This window comes from Melanotaenia boesemani, chromosome 9, assembly GCF_017639745.1.
Source record: "Melanotaenia boesemani isolate fMelBoe1 chromosome 9, fMelBoe1.pri, whole genome shotgun sequence".
In the NCBI taxonomy this organism is placed as follows: domain Eukaryota; kingdom Metazoa; phylum Chordata; class Actinopteri; order Atheriniformes; family Melanotaeniidae; genus Melanotaenia; species Melanotaenia boesemani.
The window spans coordinates 1,619,280-1,644,877 of record NC_055690.1 but is presented as its reverse complement, the minus strand read 5'-3'; the positions used below and the strand labels follow the sequence as shown (position 1 = coordinate 1,644,877).

General features: G+C 40.6%; 2 protein-coding genes across 2 annotated transcripts in view; one reads left to right on the top strand and one right to left on the bottom strand.

The window, feature by feature from the left end:
• LOC121646581 (alpha-2-macroglobulin-like protein 1) overlaps nucleotides 1–18,205 on the bottom strand; it is a 53,527-nt gene extending 35,322 nt beyond the window's left edge. Inside the window, exons 1-12 of the mRNA XM_041995645.1 lie at nucleotides 18,027–18,205; nucleotides 14,157–14,337; nucleotides 13,413–13,569; nucleotides 10,005–10,057; nucleotides 9,433–9,453; nucleotides 8,680–8,848; nucleotides 8,512–8,596; nucleotides 7,387–7,507; nucleotides 1,940–2,054; nucleotides 1,749–1,858; nucleotides 669–824; nucleotides 333–569 (exon numbers count right to left, since the gene is read on the bottom strand). Coding sequence (XP_041851579.1) covers nucleotides 333–569; nucleotides 669–824; nucleotides 1,749–1,858; nucleotides 1,940–2,054; nucleotides 7,387–7,507; nucleotides 8,512–8,596; nucleotides 8,680–8,848; nucleotides 9,433–9,453; nucleotides 10,005–10,057; nucleotides 13,413–13,569; nucleotides 14,157–14,337; nucleotides 18,027–18,109 — 1,488 coding nt within the window. The 5' untranslated portion in view covers nucleotides 18,110–18,205. The remainder of the gene's footprint in view (nucleotides 1–332; nucleotides 570–668; nucleotides 825–1,748; nucleotides 1,859–1,939; nucleotides 2,055–7,386; nucleotides 7,508–8,511; nucleotides 8,597–8,679; nucleotides 8,849–9,432; nucleotides 9,454–10,004; nucleotides 10,058–13,412; nucleotides 13,570–14,156; nucleotides 14,338–18,026) is intronic.
• A 4,228-nt stretch (nucleotides 18,206–22,433) lies between these two features.
• On the top strand, nucleotides 22,434–24,345 carry LOC121646594. The gene is made up of 3 exons (XM_041995683.1): nucleotides 22,434–22,678; nucleotides 22,839–23,112; nucleotides 23,231–24,345. The coding sequence occupies exons 1-3, from the start codon at nucleotides 22,548–22,550 to the stop codon at nucleotides 23,930–23,932; spliced, it is 1,107 nt and encodes a 368-aa protein (XP_041851617.1). The 5' UTR covers nucleotides 22,434–22,547; the 3' UTR covers nucleotides 23,933–24,345.
• The last annotated feature ends 1,253 nt before the right edge of the window (nucleotides 24,346–25,598 follow it).

Here is a 25,598-nt window from a genome sequence, read left to right as displayed (position 1 = left end):
ATCCTGTGAAGTTCGACTGTCCATCAACCAGGTAGCTGTAAATGTCAAGGTACGGTAACTCAGGTAGCGATGTCTCCGTCAGCTGGATGTTTGGGAGTTTTTTAACCAGGCGCCAACAAGAACACATTTTTCTAAATATCCTGTCTGACCACAAAAGTGCTGAACTGGTTTAAACTAAATGAGGAGCAGCTTATATAGTGGAGCAGGTCCCAGCTAGCTTTTTACCTCCCAACATGGCGGCGTAAACAATGACGTCACTGAGAATGGGCCATACAATTTATTAAGGTGTTGGATTATGTTCCCACAGGTTGGGTAAAATACAGCCCACGTACCAGGTAAAAGAAGTGCAGGACTTCCTGATCCTGCTTTAGCTCCTCCCCCTGGATGATGTACTGAGCCTGCAGAGATGCATCCTTATCACAGGACAATGTCTCGCTGACCTGCATGAGCTTCAGAAAACTCCTGCTCTTGGAGTAAAATTCAGTGATGTAGTGGTAAGCCGAGCCGTACTCTGGTCTGCGCACATTGGGCACATACGGTTCGTTATCAGTGGCGTTTTTGGTGCTCACCTGTAGTTAAGGAAAGATCAAAGTCAGATTCTCAACTTCTCATTAAAACCTGAAGTTTGGACCTTCAACATGTTAATCATGTAGATCAGAACAACTTACCCTCAGACTGAAGGAGTCCTTCCAGTTCAAAGTGTCCAGAGAAAACACAGCAATGCCTTTCAGGTCTGTTCTGAGCAACAGTGGCTCAGAATCTCTCACAAACAGGTAGACGACCTCATCAGCAACAGGTGTGCTGTCTGGACTAACCACTTTTATCTGAAAATCATCACATTTCACATCTTATCACCATCTGAATGTTAAACAGCTCATCCCACCCATTCCTCTCAACTTTCTGGATTTAAAACCAAACAAAGCCCTGAAACAGCACTTTTTTTTTTTTAGATGTTATCCTCATGCTTTTAGATTGGACTATATTGGATATTTATCCCTACAGCAAAAAAACTCAAAACTCAATTAAATCTCTTAGAATGCTTGAAAATCTAAAACTATATAAACCTGTGGATGATTTAATGACATAAGAAAAAAACTTATATACTACATTTCTAAACAGTGGAGGGCTTAACACAGCAGCAGAGAATAAAAAACAATATGAAAAATAAAATTCTAGGGCTGAATTTACTTCAGTAAATACCAGAAAAATCTGAAAGATTATCTAATAAAGGAAACAGCAACAATCATGAGACCACCAGTGATAAAAGGTATCATGTGTATAAAAACCTCATAATAAAATTGTTAACCCAGCAAAGAGGGAACAATGCAGCCAGATTATCAGCAACAGAATAATTTATTAATCAGACAAGAACAGCATCCCTCAGGAGAAGGAGGTTTTAAAGGAGGAGTTAAAGGCCCCGGGACTGAGCCCTGTGGTGCTCCACAACAAGCCAGAGAGGTGGTGACGTTACGTTAGAGAGATACGAGTAAAAAGCAAAGAGCAGAAAACAGTTCTCTTGTTGTTTGGAACGAGTGACACCAATTTTACCACCTTTCCAACTACAACCTGTTTTACTTTATTCCTGCTCTTTTAAATGTGCTTCATAAATAAAATCATGTTTCACGAAAAGCTGAGTTGCCAGAAACTGGAAAAGTACAGTGATAAGGAAACTAACGGTGCCTTCAGCTAATGACTGGAACCAGTATAAAAGCAGATTTTCCATCATACTCTGGCAATCTTTTCATTACCTTTCCTTCAAATGGGATGCCGGGTTTGTATGCCTCAGGAACGTCCTCAAAGGTGACGGTTCTGATCTGGGTGCTGAAGCTGGTCCTCCCACTGCCTTTAAGAACAACTCCTGCATGGTGGTAGAAACAGATCTCAGGTCATAGGGAACCAGTGCTACCATTTTAAGGAAGAGTAGTTTCAACCAACCTACCGGTGTCAAACTCCTCCAGTTCAGCCGTCACCTCAAAGCTGTCTGCATACAGGTTATTGTTGAGGGAGAACTCAGACAGATCTACCGTTTGTGAGGCACATCCACTTTTATCCGTCTAGAAGGATCACAAAGGTGACAAAAAAAAGAAATTAATACTGAAAGAAGACCGAGGTAGGGAGGTAGAAATGGGCCACAATGAAGTACATAAATACTGCAGAATAACAATTTGTTGCGTTTGGAAAAAACATTGAATAAATTGACGAATTTCTCAATAACTACTTAAATGTGTCATTAACCCTCTGTGGATGAGGGTTTAATGGCTTAATGGTTTAATGCGGCCGGTTCAGGCGGGTCGCGGTACGCGCCTACTGACCAGCGCGGAGAGGCCGTGGGCCTGCTTGGGGAGCGAGCTTGGCTTTGGCTGAGTCAGCCTTGCACCACTCCCACTCTGCAGGACTCTTCCTCCTGCACACGGACGGTGGATTATACGAGTTTTTCTTCTCGTTTTAACATCGCTCCCCAGTTCGAACGGACAGTCATTTCGGCTCACGCTGTCATCTTCCACCGGTGGGTAAATGACTTTAAGTTTAAACCTACGAGCACGAGAGACGCTGCTGTGATTAAGCACCGACAGTCTTCATTAAGACTCTTACTCTCTGTTCTTTTATTCATTGGAAACATTGAACTTAACCCTGGTCCTGGCAAACATGCCTTTATGTCTACTTTCTTATATTTTCTAGGATTTTATACTCATGTTTTTAACAATACTCTGGGCCTGGGTCATGCAGGTGTCCCACACACGGACCTATCTCAAATGCAGTTCATTAACCAGCCAGCAGGCCTACCTGCTATACCTCAGGCGCTAATTAAATCTCCTCCCTTTATTCTAGGTTCTATTTCAAATTCTAAGCCTGTTAAAGCACAAAAAAGACCATCATGTTTAAGGAAAATTCCAGTTACTCTATGCCAGCTTGGTAGAATCAGAGGTTTTAAAATTTGTCACCTAAATATGAGAAGCCTTGTTCCCAAACTGGATGAATTTAAAATTATGCTTGCCCAAACTAAGGCTCATGTTATGGCAATATCTGAATCATGGCTCACCCCTGTTATACCAGATTCCTTTCTTGAAATTGAAAACTATTCACTATATCGTAGAGACCGGGCTGATAAAATTGGAGGGGGTGTTGCTCTCTATGTAAATCAAAAATATGCACATTCTATAGTTAAACTTTCGACTGATTCAGAGACACTTCAATTAGTTGTTCACATTACAAATCAATTTTCGGTTACTATTATGGTCACATACAAGCCTCCAAATGTCAGTCCAACTGCATATCTAATGCAGCTTTCTGACATAATTAAATCTGTTACATCTAAGGAGCTTGTTATTCTTGGTGACATTAACTTGAATTGGATTGATAATTCATCTAAAATTCTGAAAGCTACTGCCATAAAATTTGGTCTTCACCAATTAATCAAGGATCCCACCAGGTTTGGTAAAACACGAAATTCTATTTTGGACCTTATATTCACTAATCAACCCTCTAAGTATGGTATATCTGGAGTAATAAACACAGCAATCTCAGATCATTCACTTATATATGTCATCAGGAAATGTCTTAAACAGCCAAGATGTCATAAAAATAACTACACAAAAAAAAAATACCAAACTCAAAATTGTCTCAGTTTAATGCTGAATTTGCTGATGCTGATTGGAGTAATGACATGTCTTTGCAAAATCCTGATCATGTCCTGTCAAATTTTTACAGAAGAGTGGACACATTACGTCAAAAATTTACTACTACCTGTAAAATGCACATTAAGCAAAATAAACTACCTTGGGTAACTTCAGAAATTTTGCAGCTTTTAAAAAAGAAGGCCTCCTCTCTTAAAGCCTACAGATCACTAAAAACACCTGAGGCGAAGGTCATTTTCATACGGTACAGAAACAAGTGTCATTTTGAATTGCACAAAGCCAAACAGCTCTATTTTGAAAATCAAATTAATCTAACAGTCTCCAACCCAAGAACCTTATGGCAAACAATTAAGTCTATAACTGGTGAAAACAAAATTAAAAATACCAACAGTTTACAAATAACCATAAATGGTACTCTTCTCACTGATCATGATAAAATCGCCAGTACTTTTAATGAGTATTTTATTGCATCTGTACAAGAATTGTCCTCCAAATTTACTGCTCCTCTATTTCTCCCATCAGTATCAGCTGCATCTCAACAATTCTCTTTTTCTGAAATCTCACAAAGTGATTTAAATAATATTTTGTGTTCTTTAAATGTTTCTCATGCCTGTGATGTAAATAACTTAAACATGACTTTTCTGAAAACTCATGCCAGTACTCTCATACCACTTTTTCACCATGTAGTAAACTTGTGTATTAGGCAATCAGTGTTTCCTGCCATGTGGAAAACAGCCCAGATCACCCCCATTTTTAAGTCTGATGATCCCACAAATGTTTCCAACTATCGTCCAATTGCAATTCTCCCAACTGTCTCTAAGTTACTTGAAAAAACATTGTATAATCAATTACTCAATTACCTTGAACATAATAATCTGCTTAGTGACTGCCAACATGGCTTTCGACCCTCGCGGTCGACCGTGTCGGCTTTGCTTCTTTTTACAGAACAGATACGTGAGTCTCTAAACAAAGGTCATGTTACTGGAGTTATATACATAGATTTTCGAAAAGCTTTCGATACAGTTAATCATCAAATTTTGTTAAATAAACTTCTTTCTTTTCATTTGTCCTCCTCTGCAATAAACATGTTTACATCATATTTAAGTGACAGATCTCAGACTGTAAAAATTGGCTCAGTAACATCACAGCCACTAGGGTGTTCTATGGGTGTTCCACAGGGCAGCATTTTAGGTCCTTTACTGTTCCTTTTGTACATTAATGATCTTCCTCATGTGCTTAGTTCTTCCAATTCTCTGTTATATGCTGATGATACTGTTATTTTTCTGTCTGGCCCAAACACTGACACAATCAATCACAAACTTAACACAGATATGCAGCATGTGCATGACTGGCTGCAAGATAATCATTTAACATTTAATGTTAAGAAAACAGAATGCATGTACTTTTACTCATCTAGGAGACAGTTATCCATATCCAATCCAATCACCTTCTGCAACCACAAGCTCTCAGTTGTTTCCACATACAAGTATTTGGGAGTCTCTCTTGACTCACATCTCACTTACTGTGAGCATGTTCAAACCCTAACCAGAAAGTTAAATCAAAAGTTATATGTTTATAGTAAAATTAGACCACATTTGACTCACTCTGTCTCTAAAACATATCTCCATGCAATCATTATGTCTACTCTGTCGTATTGTCTGCCTGTTTGGTCACTTACAACAAATGAAATCCTTGAACCAGTAGCACGACTCTATAACAGAGCTCACAAGATCCATAACAGGCTTCCAGGCTGGACTCACCATTGCTCTGCACTATCGTTGTCTAATGCTTTGACATTTCAGAACTATACAATTAGCCATGGGATTAAATTGTATTATCAAATCTTGAATGGACACATCTCAACAGCACTTACTGCGTTGGTACCAAAACTCAGCTCAAGGTCCGAACGCTCGACTAGATCGGTTACAAATGGACTTTTGCCTTTACCGGCCTTTAGGAACTGCTATGGTCAGAGAGCTTTCTTTTATGTGCTCACTAAAGCCTGGAACGAGATCCCACTGCACATCAGGACGATAACATCACAAAGACTATTTAAAAGAATATTTGCTCGCCATCTAATGGACAGGTACCGCTGCGACCACTGAGGTGGCTCCATAGCCTCCCCTAAAGCTGCTCCTCTTGGTTTGTGTTTGTATGATTGTACTGTCTTGTCTTGGAATTTGTGATGTGTGTTTGGTTTGTATGTTCTGCAGAGCAGGAACCTGCTGAAAAACAGTTTTTAAACTGAGTCAGGCCCGATTGTTTTAATCTTTTCCTGTTTAATAAATAAAAATGAAAAAATGAAAAATGAAATGGCTTACACTTCACTTTAAAAAACACTTTAACCTGCATGTTTGGTATCGTTCCTTTCAGCAGCTCACCTGTGTGGATGTGGATGATTTTTATTTTGACCTAAAGTATTAAATCCTACAAAAAACACACAATCTAAGTAATGAAAGTTGGATTTCTTACTGTTTAAACCAAACATATCCAATGAACCATTTTTATATGTAAACATAGATGGTAGATTGTAAAAAATAATGTCAAATTTGGCAAATAAGAGTTATAAACAATTATTAACATTAAACTGCAAGAAATTTCTCTGAGGAAACAGACGTAAGTTGCCACAACAATTTTACACAAAAACAAAAAGCATTTATTCTGCACACTGAGCACAATAAATGTCACAAAACTCACCATCAGTGTCTCTTGTTTCACCCCCCATGTTCCCCCAGCAACTAAAGGACAACGTTTTGATTGGTTGATGTGATGTTTTTTTCCACCAACAGGGAGCGCTGCAGCGCTTTCCTTAGAAAAGCCAGCACCCACCCCAATGTTCCAGCCGCACAGCCCGGGAACCAGGACACCCCCCACCCCAATGTTCCAGCAGCACAGCCCGGGAACCTGGACACCCCAATGTTCCAGCAGCACAGCCCGGGAACCAGGACACACCCCACCCCAATGTTCCAGCAGCACAGCCCGGGAACCTGGACACCCCCTGAAAACAGATTAAGGACTAACTGAATGTGTTAAAGTAATTTAATGTTCATCAGTTGATTGCGGCATCTCCACGAGCAGCTATAAATTTGTCCTACATCAGAAATCCCTGCAGAAGCCGTCCACACATCAGGTGGCAGCACTTATCTATTTGTTTACGTATCACCTAAAGCAGCTCCTAACCCAGGGTCCGGGACACCCCAAGGGATCCCCCAAAGAACACAAGGGGTCCCTGAGACTTTGAACATTAGAGCCATTGGGATTAATGTCCACAAATTGTCCCTAATTCAAGGAAAAAAACAGTAAGTTGTTCATTTAACTTTGGCTTTATCAAAAGGACAGGATTCAACCAGAACACATTATATATGGTGAAAGCCTAAAACCAGCATGGTTCCAGCACAGGGTGGAGCAGGGGGTCCATGGGATTTCAGTACCCGGGGTCACCGACGAAAAAGGTTGGGAACCACTGAGTTGAAGAGATGAACACACACAAGAAAAAGAAAAGTTTTCCAACAAAGTAAAAGCCATGGAATTAGCCCCGCCCACAAGGTCTGATGGGTGAAAACTGATTTATTCACGTTTTAGATGAAATTTTAGTTTAATTAAATGATATATAATGTATTAATGCATCCATTTCCAGCTTTAATGAATGAATGGTACATTTAATGCTGTATTCAAAGCTGTATTTCTGCATTTCATTGTGGCCGTTTTCTCTGCCCAGATGGAGAGACATGCCTTCGTCAGGAATACTTACAGTCAGCTGATACGTCTTGCAGAGGTCTGTTTCTGGGGCACGGACGTACCAGTAAAACCGGATGGCAGTTCTGCAAAACTCTGCTTTCACTGAGCCAAGAACTGGTTTCCCGTATGTATACCTGCAGGGAAGACACTTTCTCATGGATTTCTTTTCTTTTTGGATTTATTAAATTACAGACTCACACTGGAAAACAACAAAAACGACCTTTTCTTGATATAAAAGACTGAACTAGAGAAAATTCAGACTAAAGTTAAATAATCTGCCAGTTAAGTTAGATAATTACACCTGGTAAAATTTCCTCGAATAAGAAAAAATCCAGATGTTAGAAAAGTGAGAAATATCTAAAGGAGGTTGAAAAAAAAAAAAAGTCCTTTAAGTAACCTCAAATCTATCTGCAAAGCCTCTTTCAGGGCTTCGCTTTATTTTCAGAAAAGATCAAGACGACGCTTCTGAATTCAAGATTTACTGGTAATAAAAATATGACAAAGCAGTCAGACTAAATAAAATCAGTCATAAAGGATCAGGTTCATCAGTTTCTTTGCTCTTGTTTTAAGATCTTGTCTCTCAAATGAAGAAGAAACACCATAGAAGAAGAGCGTTCAGGAAGAATTAAGCTTGTTTCCTTAGAAAAGTGGTGTAATGAGGCTTTCACATTTCTCTTCTTTTTCATTTGTTGAAAGCAGAGACTTTTTTTCTTATTTTGAAATTGTAAGTGTAATTGTCTTCCTGTACTGGACGATTATTTCATGTGTTTAGAGTCCGAATCGTCTCCAGTTAAATGTTGTTTTCTTATATTCAGACATTTTGCAGAGTGTGGGATTTGGTACTGGGAAGTCTGGGAACAGGCTGAGCTGAAATTGGGTTTGAAAGATACAATTTCCTCTCAGTCAGTGTCTCAGTAATATGAAACATAAAGTGTGTGTAAAATAAACTATTTTTGGGTGATGTAAGTAATAAAACATAGGCAACATCTGCTCTTGTCTCAGTGTGTTACTCTCAACAAGATCCACATAGTCTTCTTATCTGGAAATAAAAGACTTGGTTTTTGCAGGTTTAATCCTGTGAGGTAGAAAACGTTGGTATAGCTGCGTATCATCACCAGTGAGCAGGTCTGTAACCAACCTTCCACAGATCTTCATGGTGGCCTCCCGGTCCAGGATGGTTATCACGCTGGGCAGCTGGACCGTCACTTCGTACTTTGGCAAAACTACAACAAAGAAAATGGAGTTCGAGTCAGAGCTTAACTAAGTTGGGACATGTTTTATTTTAAATTGTAGGACTAAATCTCACCATATTCCTTGATTTCAAAGCTGTGGGATATCTGCTCTCCTTTGTCCGTCATGGCGGTGATCAGGTAGCTTCCCTGTACAGCTTCAGGAATGGTGGGGTGGGAAAGATCCAGGATCCCACTAACGACGACCTTATCCAGCCACTGGGCGATGCGATTGGAGTTTGGATCCTGTACACAGTTCAGACCGGTACTTATCAAAGGGAAGCCGAGCTTATTTAAGGATACGACCTTCTCTCATAGAAGTATGATGGACATGTTGCTGCTATTCACCGGTCAGAGCTCAGCTCCTGCACACTGGAGCAGAGCACAGGCCGATCGTTATGGATGCTAAGTCAGGAAGATTTCATTATTTGCATTGGTAGACCTGAACAGCCTGATCTGTGGAGAAAACCTCCACTCGGTCTGGATATGAAACATCTCACGTGTTTGTTATCCCATTACTGTTTTACGACACATCTGGCTGGACCTCCTTCAGCTCTGATTCCAGCAGCTTCTCTGTGCCATCGCCTCTAGAAGCTTCCGCAACGTCCAAGATTTATTTCATCCAGAGTTGCTTTAATTTTCCATCGAGATCTTGTATTGATGATGGAGAGTCCGACCACTGAGCAAAGCCTTCTCCAGCACATCCCAAACTTTCTCCATGGGGTTCAGGAGTTTCTTCACATTGTTCATGTGGATCTTTCTCCCCCCCAGGGGAACTTTTAGACTCTCATCCATCTCAAATGCAAATGAAGTGATTCTACTTTTCTTACCTGGAGCGCCACCTCTTTGTACTGAAAGGATAAAAAAAAGTACAATTAATAGTTTGCAGCACAAAGAAGATCCAAACAAAAGAAATAAGAACTAAAATCTTGGAACAGACTGGATTAGATGTGAATTTTGTTTATTAAAAACATCCAACATGAAGATGTTCAGCTATGAGATTCATCACAGAAGATGCAGTAGTTTCCAGCAATCATCGTGCAGGACGGATTAAAGCGAGGTTTCACCGCGTCCAGACACGTTTTCATGCTCTCGTCACAAACAGAAAAGGCCTGCGTGCCAGTATTGATTCAGATGTTTGGGTCAGATGCAGTGTGTGCCAAATGAACTCTGACAGCATGTTTATCACACTACTCCACACAGCGCTTCACACCCACGCCGTCTTCAAAAATCAACAAACAGCCCCACTTTCACCTCCCACTCTCCTGAACCAAAATAGACCTCGCTCCTCACATTTACTGAGTGCCTGCGAGAAATCACAGCCGATTAGCAACTTGAGCGGCTGTAATTAACACACACATCTTACAACGTCACAGGAATCAGGGGGGGATAATAAACATACCACTCGATCCACGGGGATGAAGCTGGCATCCATGGAGGCGATGCGGAACTGGACTTTAAAAGACAAAAAAAGAAAAATCAGGGACAAGGACACACCAACTCTTTGAACTGATAAACTTACATATATTTGGTAAGATTTCTTTGCAGGATCTGCTGCAGAAAAAATTGGTTTAACCTCTTCATCACAGACCCCCCTTGTATAGGATAGAATAGATACATGTAGTATAGAAGATGTCTGCAGCCACCAGGAAGCAGCAATGCTAACATGTAGCAATGCTAACATGAATCATAGCAACATGACAGGGAGAATTTCAGCTAAAAAAGACTCCACCAAGCATTGGCATCCAAACCAAACACAGTTCAGACCCCAGCAGGTCTATGAGAATCTAAGAAAACCATGAGAGCAGCTCTGTCCACGTTAGAGCTTCTGCTAGTTTCTCCACACAAACAAGGAGTCACATGACAGCAGAGACTCTGCTGGTTCCAGAGACGTCTGTTTCACTGTGGGACAGAAACAATGAAGGTCTTGCTGGTTTCCATGGAGATGAAGGAGGTTTATAGTCTTCCTTGGGCTTCACTTCTTTTTGGATCCTCATGGTGTTTCTAAGATAAATGTGGGGCTATCCCTGGATCCTCCTGACTCTGACCATTGATAGAGGCGTCCATTATTATCATCATCATCGGCCGATGGCTTCCTGAAATATTTACCTGCGTAACACCTCTAGTAAACACATGGAAACCTGCACAGGTTCACTTTTTTACCTTCTACTGTAGCACAGTTCCTCCTCAGATATTACTTTACTCATTCCTAGGATTACTTTACTCATTCCTAGGACTACTTTACTCATTCCTAGGACTACTTTACTCACTCCTAGAACTAATTTACTCATTCCTAGGACTACTTTACTCATTCCTAGGATTACTTTACTCATTCCTAGAACTAATTTACTCATTCCTAGGACTACTTTACTTATTCCTAGGACTACTTTACTCATTCCTAGGATTACTTTACTCATTCCTTGGATTACTTTACTCATTCCTAGGATTACTTTACTCATTCCTTAGATTACTTTACTCACTCCTAGGACTACTTTACTCACTCCTAGGACTACTTTACTCATTCCTTAGATTACTTTACTCATTCCTAGGACTACTTTACTCATTCCTAGGACTACTTTACTCACTCCTAGAACTAATTTACTCATTCCTTGTCCCACTTTACTCATTCCTAGGACTACTTTACTCCATCCTTGGATTACTTTACTCATTCCTAGGACTACTTTACTCACTCCTAGAACTAATTTACTCATTCCTAGGATTACTTTACTCATTCCTTGGATTACTTTACTCACTCCTAGAACTACTTTACTCATTCATAGGACTACTTTACTCATTCCTAGGACTACTTTACTCATTCCTTGGATTACTTTACTCATTCCTAGGACTACTTTACTCACTCCTAGGATTACTTTACTCATTCCTTGGATTACTTTACTCTCTCTGAGAACTAATTTACTCATTCCTAGGATTACTTTACTCAATCCTTGGATTACTTTACTCACTCCTAGGACTAATTTACTCATTCCTTAGATTACTTTACTCACTCATAGGACTACTTTACTCACTCCTAGGACTACTTTACTCGTTCCTAGGACTACTTTACTCATTCCTAGGATTACTTTACTCATTCCTGTGATTACTTTACTCATTTCTAGGACTACTTTACTCATTCCTAGGACTACTTTACTCAGTCCTAGGACTAATTTACTCATTCCTAGGACTAATTTACTCATTCCTTAGATTTCTTTACTCACTCCTAGGACTACTTTACTCACTCCTAGGACTACTTTACTCGTTCCTAGGACTACTTTACTCATTCCTAGGACTACTTTACTCATTCCTTAGATTACTTTACTCACTCCTATGACTACTTTACTCACTCATAGGATTACTTTACTCGTTCCTAGGATTACTTTATTCATTCCCTAGGACTACTTTACTCATTCCTATGATTACTTTACTCACTCCTAGGATTACTTTACTCGTTCCTAGGACTAATTTACTCATTCCTAGGACTAATTTACTCATTCCTTGGATTACTTTACTCACTCCTAGGATTACTTTACTCGTTCCTAGGACTACTTTACTCATTCCTAGGACTACTTTACTCATTCCTTAGATTACTTTACTCACTCCTATGACTACTTTACTCACTCATAGGATTACTTTACTCGTTCCTAGGATTACTTTACTCATTCCCTAGGACTACTTTACTCATTCCAATAATTACTTTACTCACCCCTAGGACTACTTTACACACTCCTAGGTCTACTTTACACGTTCCTAGGATTACTTTATTCATTCCTATGATTACTTTACTCATTTCTAGGACTACTTTACTCACTCCTAAGATTACTTTACTCACTCCTAAGATTACTTTACTCACTCCTATGACTACTTTACTCACTCATAGGATTACTTTACTCGTTCCTAGGACTACTTTACTCATTCCTAGGACTACTTTACTCATTCCTTAGATTACTTTACTCACTCCTATGACTACTTTACTCACTCATAGGATTACTTTACTCGTTCCTAGGATTACTTTACTCATTCCCTAGGACTACTTTACTCATTCCAATAATTACTTTACTCACCCCTAGGACTACTTTACACACTCCTAGGTCTACTTTACACGTTCCTAGGATTACTTTATTCATTCCTATGATTACTTTACTCATTTCTAGGACTACTTTACTCACTCCTAAGATTACTTTACTCACTCCTAAGATTACTTTACTCACTCCTATGACTACTTTACTCACTCATAGGATTACTTTACTCGTTCCTAGGATTACTTTACTCGTTCCTAGGATTACTTTACTCGTTCCTAAGATTACTTTACTCATTCCCTAGGACTACTTTACTCACTCCTAGGATTACTTTACTCATTCCCTAGGACTACTTTACTCATTCTTAAGACTACTTTACTCATTCCTAGGACTAATTTACTCATTCCTTGGATTACTTTACTCATTCCTAGATGAACTGGGCTGCTATTCTCTGCTTTCTACTGAAAGTAATGTGGTTTTCAGATATAAGTTACACAGTAACACATTTCTTGATTCTAAAACTTCTGTAGTAATCTCACATGTCTCAGGTTTCTCAGGCAAATCTGAGATTATACATACAGCCCTAGTAGTTTATTTGGGATATGTCATTTTGGAGAGGAAACATAAGAAATAGGCCTAGTCATTAAAATGTTAAACATAACCCCTGAAGTTGTGAAGTGATGGTTCAGCATCATGCAGATATGTAGAAGTTAACCAGAATTGTGCAACAACAGCTGAATTGGTAAGCAGGGTGGAGATGATAAGGATTCTGCTGCAAATGCTACTGTGACACATACCGGTTTGTCCGGGTTTGTAGATGGGTTTATCGGTCTGGATGATGTGGATGAAACTAGGAGGTTCGATCAGGACTTTAGTCTTCTTGCTCATTGAGTTGCTCTCATCCTGGATCGTCACATTAAGGGTTGCCACAGTTCTGGTTTTAATTAGAGGGACCTGCAATACCAGGAAACATATTTTTAATTGGAAAAGAATAACTTCTTGGAACTAAATCCATCTGAGCTCTGACACACAGCCTTCTTTAGCCAATTATGAAACGCTGCCATAGCTTTATTGCATATGTTTTCACTTGCTGGAGCTACCATTGCATAACAGAGGCTGAAAAACATGTAGAATTATTTCAAAGGCTGGGGGGGTCTCCAGAGGAATGCAGGTAGATAGCTAGCCTCTCATAAAACAATGTCTTTGTTTAGTTGCAGAAACAAATGTGAGAGCAGTCCTGGAGCAGGGCCAATTAGAAGAGGCGTGTCGTTTCCATCATTACAGAGTAAGGCCTGTAAGTTGCATAACTGTGGAGAGAGGTGTAACAGAAGCCAGAGCAGTTATTTCCAGAGGCCCCACGGTGTTGACAGCCTCAGCCACGGCGTTAAATAATGAGGCGAGTAATGGTGCAAGGGTTTATGCTATTAGCCAACGTGGATGATGAGGGTGAGAGGAGAGGAAAGCATAATGAACTTAGAAACCTCGTATATGTATTTTATCTAATCAAACATGAGGTATGTAGCTGGAAAACAACAACCCACCTGGAATTTAAAGCAGCGGTAGAAGTGGCTCTGGACAGGCTGCTCCAGGATCAGACTGTCTGTGGATCCATCATTCAGGACAATGCGCAAAGTGGTCTGCTTCACGGGGGTCCAGATCTGAGCACACAGGGTCTCTTGCTGCCCACTCGTCACACGGGAGCTGATGGTCACCACATAAATACTGCACAAAGAAAAAGATCAAAGCAAACATCACGGACTGGATCGTCTGGTAAAATCTGAGGATGTACAGACTGAATCCATCAGCTGTTTCAAAGAATAAAGGTATAATTTAATGCTTGATGACGTCCACTGATGGTTTTAGGCAAGGCTAACCTATTTATACAGAACTTTTTATATGCAACGCAACATTACTTGCTATAGAGAAATACATGCATATAAACACAGAAAATGATGACTGCAGGAATACATAAGTGTACAAATGAAAAATTTATTTTAATTAAAAATCTGTGGCAAAAGAAGAAAGTTTTCAGACCTAATTTACGAGAACTCAGATCTGGATCAGACTCCAGCTTTTCTGCTAGTTTGTTCCAGATATCAGGGGCAGAAACATGTTTACATTTAACTGTCAGGATGGAAAGCAAACTTGACCCAGATGATGTCTCGTGGTTCATATGGAGTCAGCAGATCAGGTCTATATTCTGGACCAGAACCATTTAGAGCCTCGCACACCAGCAGAAACATTTAAAATCAATTCCTTGTCTCACAGGAAGTCGGATTTAAGATGTGAGAACCAGAGGGATTTTTCCCCTTTTTCTGGACTTTGAGGACACAAGCAGAAGCTTCTGGATTAGTTGCAGTTGTTGTAGTTTTTCCAGCCACAGCTGTCAGGTATGAGGCTAAAATGATGTAAAATGAATGTATGAATAGATTTAGCAGCATAAAGGTCGACCAGAAGAAGAAAGCAGAATTTATTACTAACAGAACTTTGTAGAAATAACACACAGATCAACAGTGACCAAACCTTTTCTCATCTCATCGTTCTCTCAAGTCTTGGCTTTCAGGAGAAAAAATATTGTTATTGAAACAAAAACACAACAGAAACTATTTCCATGTTTCCACTTTTTCCTCATTTCCAGTTATTCCTGCTACTATTTACCTGCTATCCTCACTAAACCAACTCCAGCTCAGCTGCTTTGTGGCGCCACCGTGCATCAGAAACGTCTTCTTGGCTTTATTCCAGCCATAGAGGAGCATTATTTTTCTTCTTTTCACACACACATAGAACTTTCTGCTCACTGGTTGATCTTTGGCTGCTCCTGATTGGACGTTACCGTCAATCTAAGCTCTCTGATTGGTGGAAAGTCTGACAGGAAGTGGCTTCATCATCATGTCCAGGTCTAAATAGAGGTCTCTTAGCAACATAGTAGTGATGGTGATGTTTTTATGGTGAAATGTGATAAATAATGCTGTTATCATGGATCATTGTGGATTTACCAGATAGAGTCTCTGAATAAAACTACATTTAGCGGCTGGATTGTAAACTTCCTGGACAGGATAGAAATGTCTGGAAAACTTCCGTAGATCAGCTAAAGGGTTAAATACCCATCACATTTACCCCACAGAGCTACACACCACCGTTCCTGAGACACTGGTGATGATAAAAGTGATCGTTATAAGGGTAACAATGGTAAATGGACTGTACTCATACCAGTCATATCTGACCATTTAAAAGTAACTTGTCATACCATGTCATACTCACACGATCGCTGCACTTCTGAAAATTTACAGTATACTAAATACATTACTCCATCATCAATATAGAGTTGAGTGTCATCAGCATAATTATGATCAAATATTTGATTTGTTTCTATGATCTGAGCCGGTGGGAACATGAAGATGATGAACAATAGGGGTCCAACATGGAGCCTTGGGGAACTCCACATCATCTGTAAGTAGATTTATAGTTGACTGACACAAAGTAGTCCCTGTTCTAGGATCCAAACCAATGCAGAACCGGACCAGAGAGTCTCAGCCAATTTTTCCAATCGGTCTTAAGGGATGCTCCGGTTTGACTGTGTAAAAACCGGTGCCGAGATCTAGCAGAACCAAAACCAAGCCTCTTCTGCTTTCTGCGTTTACATGTCATTTAAGACATTGAAATAGGCAGTTTCAGCAGTTTTAGTACTGTGGTCCAAATTCTGGCTGAAAAACATCAAATTAATACATATATTTTTTATATAAAAAAAGAAGGTCCAGTGTGTAAAATTACTGCCATCTAGTGGTTACGATGGGGATAGCACAGTTGTGAATGCACTACAGATAACCATGAGTGTACTTTCTTCTTCTATGGTGCTTTAATGAATTACTTATCCCAAACAGAGGTCTAGCTCCTATCAAACTAAGCAGCTACTGCAGTTTTAAAGCTTCCCACACAGAGTTGTTTGTCCATTCAAAGACACCGTAGTAAAAATAATGGCAGCTAATGTTGATTTCGTTACATTATGAAGCTTTAAGGTATCAGAAGTTTGTAAAGCTGTTGAAAAACAGCTGTTTTAGCTCCTGTTTTCTTTGATTTCTGAACCTGAAGTAAATAAACTTAAATGCATCGCTGCATGTAAGGAGTGTAAAGACTTATACATCACATTAAATATACAGCCTGACCTCATCCTCTTGGCCAATTTCTCACTGATGGGGCAACTGCAAAAAGAGAAGAACTGTACGAGACTCTTTGGAAGTGGAAGACTTTTGCATTCCAAAATCCATCAGCATGAACTTCTTCATCCTTTCCAACCACATAACAGGAACTGTTCTTGACATTGTACTTCTGCAGTGGAAGGGGAAGCATCCATAAAACTCTGACATGATTGTTTAAGAGCCAAAATGACAGAAAATAGCTTTAGTAAGACATCACTCATATGACGAATAAAGGGAATTACAACCTGGATTTTACTTTTATGTGCAACAACAGAAATAAAAATCTTAAAAAATAAAACTCTGAGAGTCATATTAGTCCTCATCATCCTCACTCGGGTGGTAGGCCTGTTTGGTCCAAATCTGACCTTGTCATCTCGGTCCTAAAGGCCAGGCAATGTGGGGAAAGTTGAGCTTCGGGAGCCACCGTGACAACAAAAGCAACTGGTGGGATTTTCACAGCAGCCAAAAATCATTTGGGTGCATTTAAAACTTGTGTAAATCACCAAAAAACAAAAACACAAATGCATGTAAATAACTTCAAAAAAATATATATAAAAAAAATATGTAGCCTACATTTTTAGTCCAGGACGCCCTAAAAATCCTGGTTTCTGTACATTGAAAGCTGCTGGCTGCAGCACCCTGCCAATGAGAAATAAAGGACACATTTAATTGAGTTTTGCTCAGTGCTGCTGGGAATATTGATGCTGGTTTCTGCAACAGAAAAAACGGCTCATGACTGATAGTTTATTATGACAAACATGATGATAACAGCTCAGATGAAGACGACAATATAAAGGTCAGGAAGGAGATCAATGCTCAAACTCTGCAGAGATTCCTTCAGTTTTTCGGCCTGGAAGTGGATTTAAACTAAAATAAAACCTTTTAGAGAAGCTGATTGAACATCCGAAAGTGCCGTCAGATAGGACACACACTCTTAGACACAGACACACACACACTGGTTGATTTACTGATTGCATAACAGTATCCTGAGGCCAATCACTGGACTTTGGATAAAGTGTGAGTAATGCAGCCTTTTGGTCCTTTGCTGACTTTTTCTTCTCAAACCTCAAACATGAAGCTGCCAAACACGCTGCAATGTTGACTTTAATTTCCACACAACCTGATCACGCGCAGCTGCTCTCCTTCACGCTCACCCCGCAGCCTTAGCTCTGACAAACATGCGATGCAACAAACATAGAAATGCACGTTACTCACGTGTCATTGAAGCTGGCCGATGTGACAGTCTGTAGGAGAGTTGAGGCGAGCGTGACAGCAAACACTTGCAGGATAGGAGCCATGTCTGCGGCGCGAGCAGATACCGGGGCGGACGAACTTCCAGCCTTGTGGTCCCCACTGCGGCCCAGTGAGGGATGTGCACTGCTCTGGCCGAGGCTGGCTGTTTATACCACCAAATCCACCCCCACCTACCCCTCCTTGTGGGTCACTCCCCCGAAATTCGTTGGACATTTGCAGCCTCCTCCCCATTCCGAAGAGTTTCACTTCCCAAAAGCTGAATCACAGTCGTGCCTGCGAGCCAAAAGAGAATTAGAGGAAAAAAGAAAATCTAAAGGCCAGAACATTGTTGCATGTGAGGCTGGAGGAGTTGGGGGTGGAAAGGTGAAAAACAGGGGCCACAGGCTGATGCAGTCAGTGAGGAGGGAATGTCAGCATGACAGCTCTGATGTCAGCAGATACCAAAACAACAGAGGTAACAGAGCCCAGGGGCCCCAAGCTGACACCCATTCATTACTTAAAGTTTAGAAATATTCCTTGAATCATTCATTTTGCTGTTAGGACTCTTCGTGCAGTTGCTTTAACCTCCATATTACACAAAATAATGGAGAAAATCTGAGTTGATCTCTTGACCCAGTTTAAATGAATGAAACATGGCGATGGCATGGACTCAGTGCTGCAAACTCCTCTGGTGCTTTCAGTCCTCCTCACATTACAGCCCTGGAGCGGAGTCTGGCTAGACATCACCATATCAATAACCAGGAGTTGGTTATCAGCACTGAGCCAGAACCAGTTCCACCTGAAGCCCAACTTGTTGAAACTATGGAAACTAATTCTTTTCTTTTTTTTTAGACTCTTATTTATTTGTTTTTCATTACAATACAACAGCAGAACAACATGTAGAACGCAGCATATTAAACTCCTTAAACACCCCATCCCGACCATTTGACCAGGTGTATCACCACATCCCAGGATGAGACGGCCTCCCACTTTCTGCAGCTGTCCTCAGATTGTTAAGTCTCATTTTGAATTTTCAATAAATAACATGCTGAACCTCTCAGGGTGGATCAAATTTGCTCAAAACGCAGAAAGTGCATGGGCTCATTACCCAGTGACTGTGGGCGGTGGTCTCTTGTCCTCCCACCGAGGACATTCATTCAACTATTGCATTTAAAGGCAAAATAAGTAACAATGACACCTAGTGTTTTAAATCAGAACTGCAGTCAAAAGAAAAAAACACGGAGAGCATTCTTTCTCCACCTCTGAGAGTTTGGTCAGGTTGCCGGTTTGTGAGAGGACGACTCTTTTATATAGAGTCTAAGTAGAACGGAGAACATAGTGCCAGCAAACATCATGATGACGAGCAAAGATGATTCACACACAGGAAGTTCCTATGCTTTGCAATGCTAGCGCTAATTTCACAGGCTAATTTACGTTAGCATAGATGCACGTGCACGCGCGCGCACACACACACACACATATGCGCAAAACACACACACACACAGGCTAAGTAATCACCAAAGCTCAATATTATACAGACCAAGATTCACACATAGCTACCAGCCACCAGTCCAGAACTCCTCTGTCCTCCCAGCAGGTCTCCGGTACTCACATCACGATCTGTCGTTAGCCTGTAACATGACGGAGTCAGTTTACTAACAAATACTTTACACGCCAGTTTAGCAGCAAATACTTTACACGCCAGTTTACAAGCAAATACTTTACACGGCAGTTTACCAGCAAATACTTTACACGCCAGTTTACCAGCAAATACTTTAGACGCCAGTTTAGCAGCAAATACTTTACACGCCAGTTTACCAGCAAACACTTTACATGCCAGTTTACCAGCAAATACTTAACATGCCTGTTTACCAGCAAATACTTTACACGCCAGTTACCAGCAAATACTTTACACGCCAGTTTAGCAGCAAATACTTTACATGCCAGTTTACAAGCAAATACTTTACATGGCAGTTTACCAGCAAATACTTTACACACCAGTTTACCAGCAAATACCTTACACACCAGTTTACCAGCAAATACTTTACACGCCAGTTTACCAGCAAACACTTTACATGCCAGTTTACCAGCAAATACTTAACATGCCTGTTTACCAGCAAATACTTTACACGCCAGTTTACCAGCAAATACTTTACACGCCAGTTTACCAGCAAATACTTTACATGCCAGTTTACAAGCAAATACTTTACATGGCAGTTTACCAGCAAATACTTTACACGCCAGTTTACCAGCAAATACTTTACACGCCAGTTTACCAGCAAATACTTTACACGCCAGTTTACCAGCAAATACTTTACATGCCAGTTTACAAGCAAATACTTTACATGGCAGTTTACCAGCAAATACTTTACACGCCAGTTTACCAGCAAATACTTTACACGCCAGTTTACCAGCAAATACTTTACACGCCAGTTTACCAGCAAATACTTTACATGCCAGTTTACCAGCAAACACTTTACATGGCAGTTTACCAGCAAATACTTTACACGGCAGTTTACCAGCAAATACTTTACACGCCAGTTTACCAGCAAATACTTTACACGCCAGTTTACCAGCAAATACTTTACATGCCAGTTTACCAGCAAATACTTTACATGCCAGTTTACCAGCAAATACTTTACACGCCAGTTTACAAGCAAATACTTTACATACCAGTTTACCAGCAAATACTTAACACGGCAGTTACCAGCAAATACTTTACACGCCAGTTTACAAGCAAATACTTTACATACCAGTTTACCAGCAAATACTTAACACGGCAGTTACCAGCAAATACTTTACATGGCAGTTTACCAGCAAATACTTTACATGGCAGTTTACCAGCAAACACTTTACATGCCAGTTTACCAGCAAATACTTAACATGCCTGTTTACCAGCAAATACTTTACACGCTAGTTTACCAGCAAATACTTTACACGCCAGTTTACCAGCAAATACTTTACATGCCAGTTTACAAGCAAATACTTTACATGGCAGTTTACCAACAAATACTTTACACGCTAGTTTACCAGCAAATACTTTACACGGCAGTTTACCAGCAAATACTTTACACGCCAGTTTACCAGCAAATACTTTACACGCCAGTTTACCAGCAAATACTTTACATGCCAGTTTACCAGCAAATACTTTACATGCCAGTTTACAAGCAAATACTTTACATGGCAGTTTACCAGCAAATACTTTACACGCCAGTTTACCAGCAAATACTTTACATGCCAGTTTACCAGCAAATACTTTACATGCCAGTTTACCAGCAAATACTTTACATGGCAGTTTACCAGCAAATACTTTACACGCCAGTTTACCAGCAAATACTTTACATGCCAGTTTACAAGCAAATACTTAACATGGCAGTTTACCAACAAATACTTTACACGGCAGTTTACCAGCAAATACTTTACATGGCAGTTTACCAGCAAATACTTTACACGCCAGTTTACCAGCAAATACTTTACACGCCAGTTTAGCAGCAAATACTTTACACGCCAGTTTACAAGCAAATACTTTACATACCAGTTTACCAGCAAATACTTATCACGGCAGTTACCAGCAAATACTTTACATGGCAGTTTACCAGCAAATACTTTACATACCAGTTTACCAGCAAATACTTTACATGGCAGTTTACCAGCAAATACTTTACATACCAGTTTACCAGCAAATACTTTACACGGTAGTTTACCAGAAATATAACATGTTACAGTTTTTCTCTATTGCCAAAACACAAAACCCAGTACTCTAAACCAAATGACCAGTTGCCTAAACACATTTAGTAAAACTCCCCCCCTTTTGCCACAACCACAAACACAATTCACCTGTAGACACTGTTCACAAAACCCATCCCCTTTTTCTCAAAACTCAAAACAAAAATTGCCGTGCTAAAACACATTTTGCATATAACTCTGCGCCAATATGCATTGTGAAGCTCATGTGATGCAAAATGCTACCCACAATCAGCAAAACTTGAACACAATGAACATACCTGGTGCCAATCAGTAAACACAACGACTCATAATTGAAAACACCTATTGCAAATGATGTGACCACACCTATATAAGTCAGTGCAGTTTGCTGAAAGTTCAAAAACAAAAATGGATGATGAAGACAGAAGAAGAGGAGTTTGTGTCAGAGGAGGGAGAGGAGTTTGTGTCAGAGGAGGCAGAGGAGTTTGTGTCAGAGGAGGCAGAGGAGTTTGTGTCAGAGGAGGCAGAGGAGTTTGTGTCAGAGGAGGCAGAGGAGTTCGTGTCAGAGGAGGCAGAGGAGTTCGTGTCAGAGGAGGGAGAGGAGCAGGTCAAGGAGGCAGAGGAGCGGGCCGAGGAGGGAGAGGAGCGGGCCGAGGAGGGAGAGGAGCAGGTCAAGGAGGGAGAGGAGCGGGCCGAGGAGTGGGCCAAGGAGGGCGAGAAGCAGTCCAAAGAGGAGCAGGCCAAGGAGCGAGAGGAGAAGGAGGGCAAGCAAGACAACGCATTTTCATTACAGATGAAATGAGAGCAACAGTCATTGACCACGTCATTGTCCACGGCATGACAATGACCGAAGCGGGACAACGAGTCCAACCAAACCTCAGCAGATTCTCAGTGGGCACCATTATTCGGGCCTTCAGAGAACACAACAGGTACTGTATGTAGTAGTTTTTTAGTCACTACACTAGATATTCACAGTATACAGTAGTATAGTGGAGTGCACCTACATACAGACAAGTGCAATCATGGTTACAGTAAAAGTGTGTACTGCAAGGACCATTTCTGACCAAATGACTATGTTTGTTTCTCTAGAGTTGAAAGATTGCCATTTGCAGGTGGGAGGGCTTCCAGATTCACACCAGCCCAAGAGGTCCTCATTGTGGATATGGTTCGGGAGAACAATGTGATCAGACTACGGGAGAGGATCATTGGTGACAATTTGAACTTTCCGACCATTGACAATGTCAGCCTGACAACCATAGACAGAGTCCTCAAGCGCCAGAGAGTAAGAATGAAGCAGGCCTATAGGGTACCCTTTGAGCGCAACTCTGGAAGAATAAAACACCTCCGTCACCAGTATGTGCAAGTAAGTACAGTACAATCCATGGCCTACAGTACTTTACATACAATACTATACTGTCGTACTGTAATGTGCTCTATTGACTGTCTTTCTGAACACCTGAAAACGCTATTTGTTTCCACAGAGGATGTTCCAGTTGGAGTCCATGGCCAGACCCCATGAATTTATATTTGTGGATGAGGCTGGCTTCAACCTCACAAAAAGGAGGAGGAGAGGCCGTAACATCATAGGACAGAGAGCTATCGTTGATGTGCCCGGCCAACGTGGAGGAAACATCACTCTCTGCGCTGCCATGAGTTCTAGAGGGCTTCTCCACCGGCATGCTGAACTTGGTGCCTACAACACTGAGCGTCTCCTCACCTTCCTAGGAGAGCTCAGAGATGTTTTGCATGACAATGACCACCTGAATGCTCGGCCAGCAGATCACCACGACCAGCAGATTCCTGGGCCAGCTGATCTTCCCATATACGTCATCCTCTGGGACAATGTTAGCTTCCATCGCAGCATCCAGGTCAGAGAGTGGTTTAACATCAATCAGCAATTCATTAATGTGTGTCTGCCACCCTACTCTCCGTTCCTAAACCCAATAGAGGAGTTCTTCTCAGCATGGCGGTGGAAGGTCTATGACCGCCAACCTTACACTAGAGAGAACCTTCTCAGGGCTATGGACCTGGCCTGTGATGATGTGGCTGTGGAGGCGTTCCAAGGCTGGGTGCGGCATGCCAGGGCATTCTTCCCACGTTGTTTGGCTATGGACAATATTGCCTGTGACGTTGATGAGGTCCTGTGGCCCGACCCAGCCCGACGACGTGATGCCTCTCCATGATTTCGGTGTCAACATACAACATACTGTGTCAATTTTCAACGTACTGTAATAAAAGAAATCGCACCCTGAACATTGTGTTCTCAATTGTTACTGTACAGTATCTATTGTGTGTAATGGATCCTCCATGGAGTTTAGTACTCATTTTTGCATTGAGTTGTGATATTACTGCATTTTCTGCATTATGTAACTATTCCCATGAAATGCACAAATCTATAGAAAATGCCCAAAACATATTTGAGAATAAATAAGGGTTGCTCAAATGCATCCTGGCAGTTGTGAAACTGTAAAAAGAACAGTCTCACACTGTGAAAATTGTGCTTTCAATTTTTTTGGTAATGTGGTTAATGATGCTCAGTAGTGTTTACATTTTTGCAGGCCTTGAGTGGTATTTTGGTGTCAGAGTTTGCTTTTGAGCATATGAGCAACTGTTTTGGTGTGATGGGTTGGTTTTGAAAAGAAACTGTGAGGTTTAGTGTACGTAGCTTTAGAAAAGTGTTTTGTGTTTAGAGTTTTGTGAAAAGTGAGGGCAGTATCGTGAAATGTGTTTAAGCAATAGAGAAAAACTGTAATGTGGCAGTGCCAGAGCCCTCAACATACTCAGAGTCCGACACTCTCATTGACTCCCGTGTAGAAAAATTGGTGGCGCACTTCCGGGTTACTGTAGACGTTCAAACGTTCCAAACACCGGATCAGACTGCGTTCATCGCCAATGCTTCCATTGGGAAGTCGATGCAGCATCAGTCTCATAAGTCACGAAAATGCATTTACATTCTGTCGATGTCCTGTATTAAAATAATTATGTCTGTTCAATGTAACAAGTTTTTGTTTGAATGTATTTTGCCTTTTTATGTTATAGATATTGTCCTTTTACCCCATGGCCTCCCAGCTGTTTCCTTTAGTTCGAACAAGTGGGGTCACAATCTTCTATTATTTATTTCAGTGTACTGATCAAGCACATTGTTATTAATATATTCATAAAATTGGATGTTTAATGTAACTTAGCTTAGTGGAAACGTATTAAAAATGAATAAAAAGGTAGTGTTCTTTCTGTAGACATAACGAACCTCACACAGTTTCTTATTGTTGCTTATTCGTGCAGCTACATTAAAATCCTTCCTGCCAACGTTACAAGCCGCCTCTTCCTCCGTTCTGGGTCCCTCGGGAATCCAGATGCTGGGAAGTTCCTCTCAGACCAGTAGGAGCATCCAAATGCTGCACAGTTCACCATGGTTGTTTTCTTGTCTGTAAAATGTTCTGTAACCATTACATATAATAGAAAATCCCAGAGCAGTTGACCTGTTAGGTAATTATCCAGAACTTACTGACTTCTCTCCATTAAATTTAGTTTAAACTGTTAAATATTTATTAAAACTGCTTTGTCACCTTTTGCTTTCCATGTTCCACCAATAACTGACTAATAATCACCTAAATTTATTAATAAATTAACTTATATTTCACAGATTCCCTGTGCATCTCTATTCTCTCACTATCACTGGTTTATCTTCCCTCTTTACTCTGTACAGCTGTTCTACATTTACCTTCTGTACCTAATTTAGACATTACAGTCATTTAAAAAAAAACATTTGTTCAGGAGCAGCAGGCAGGAACACTGACATCCATCAGTTTGTCATTTTTCCTTCCCCAAGGTTTATTTTCATCATTTCAT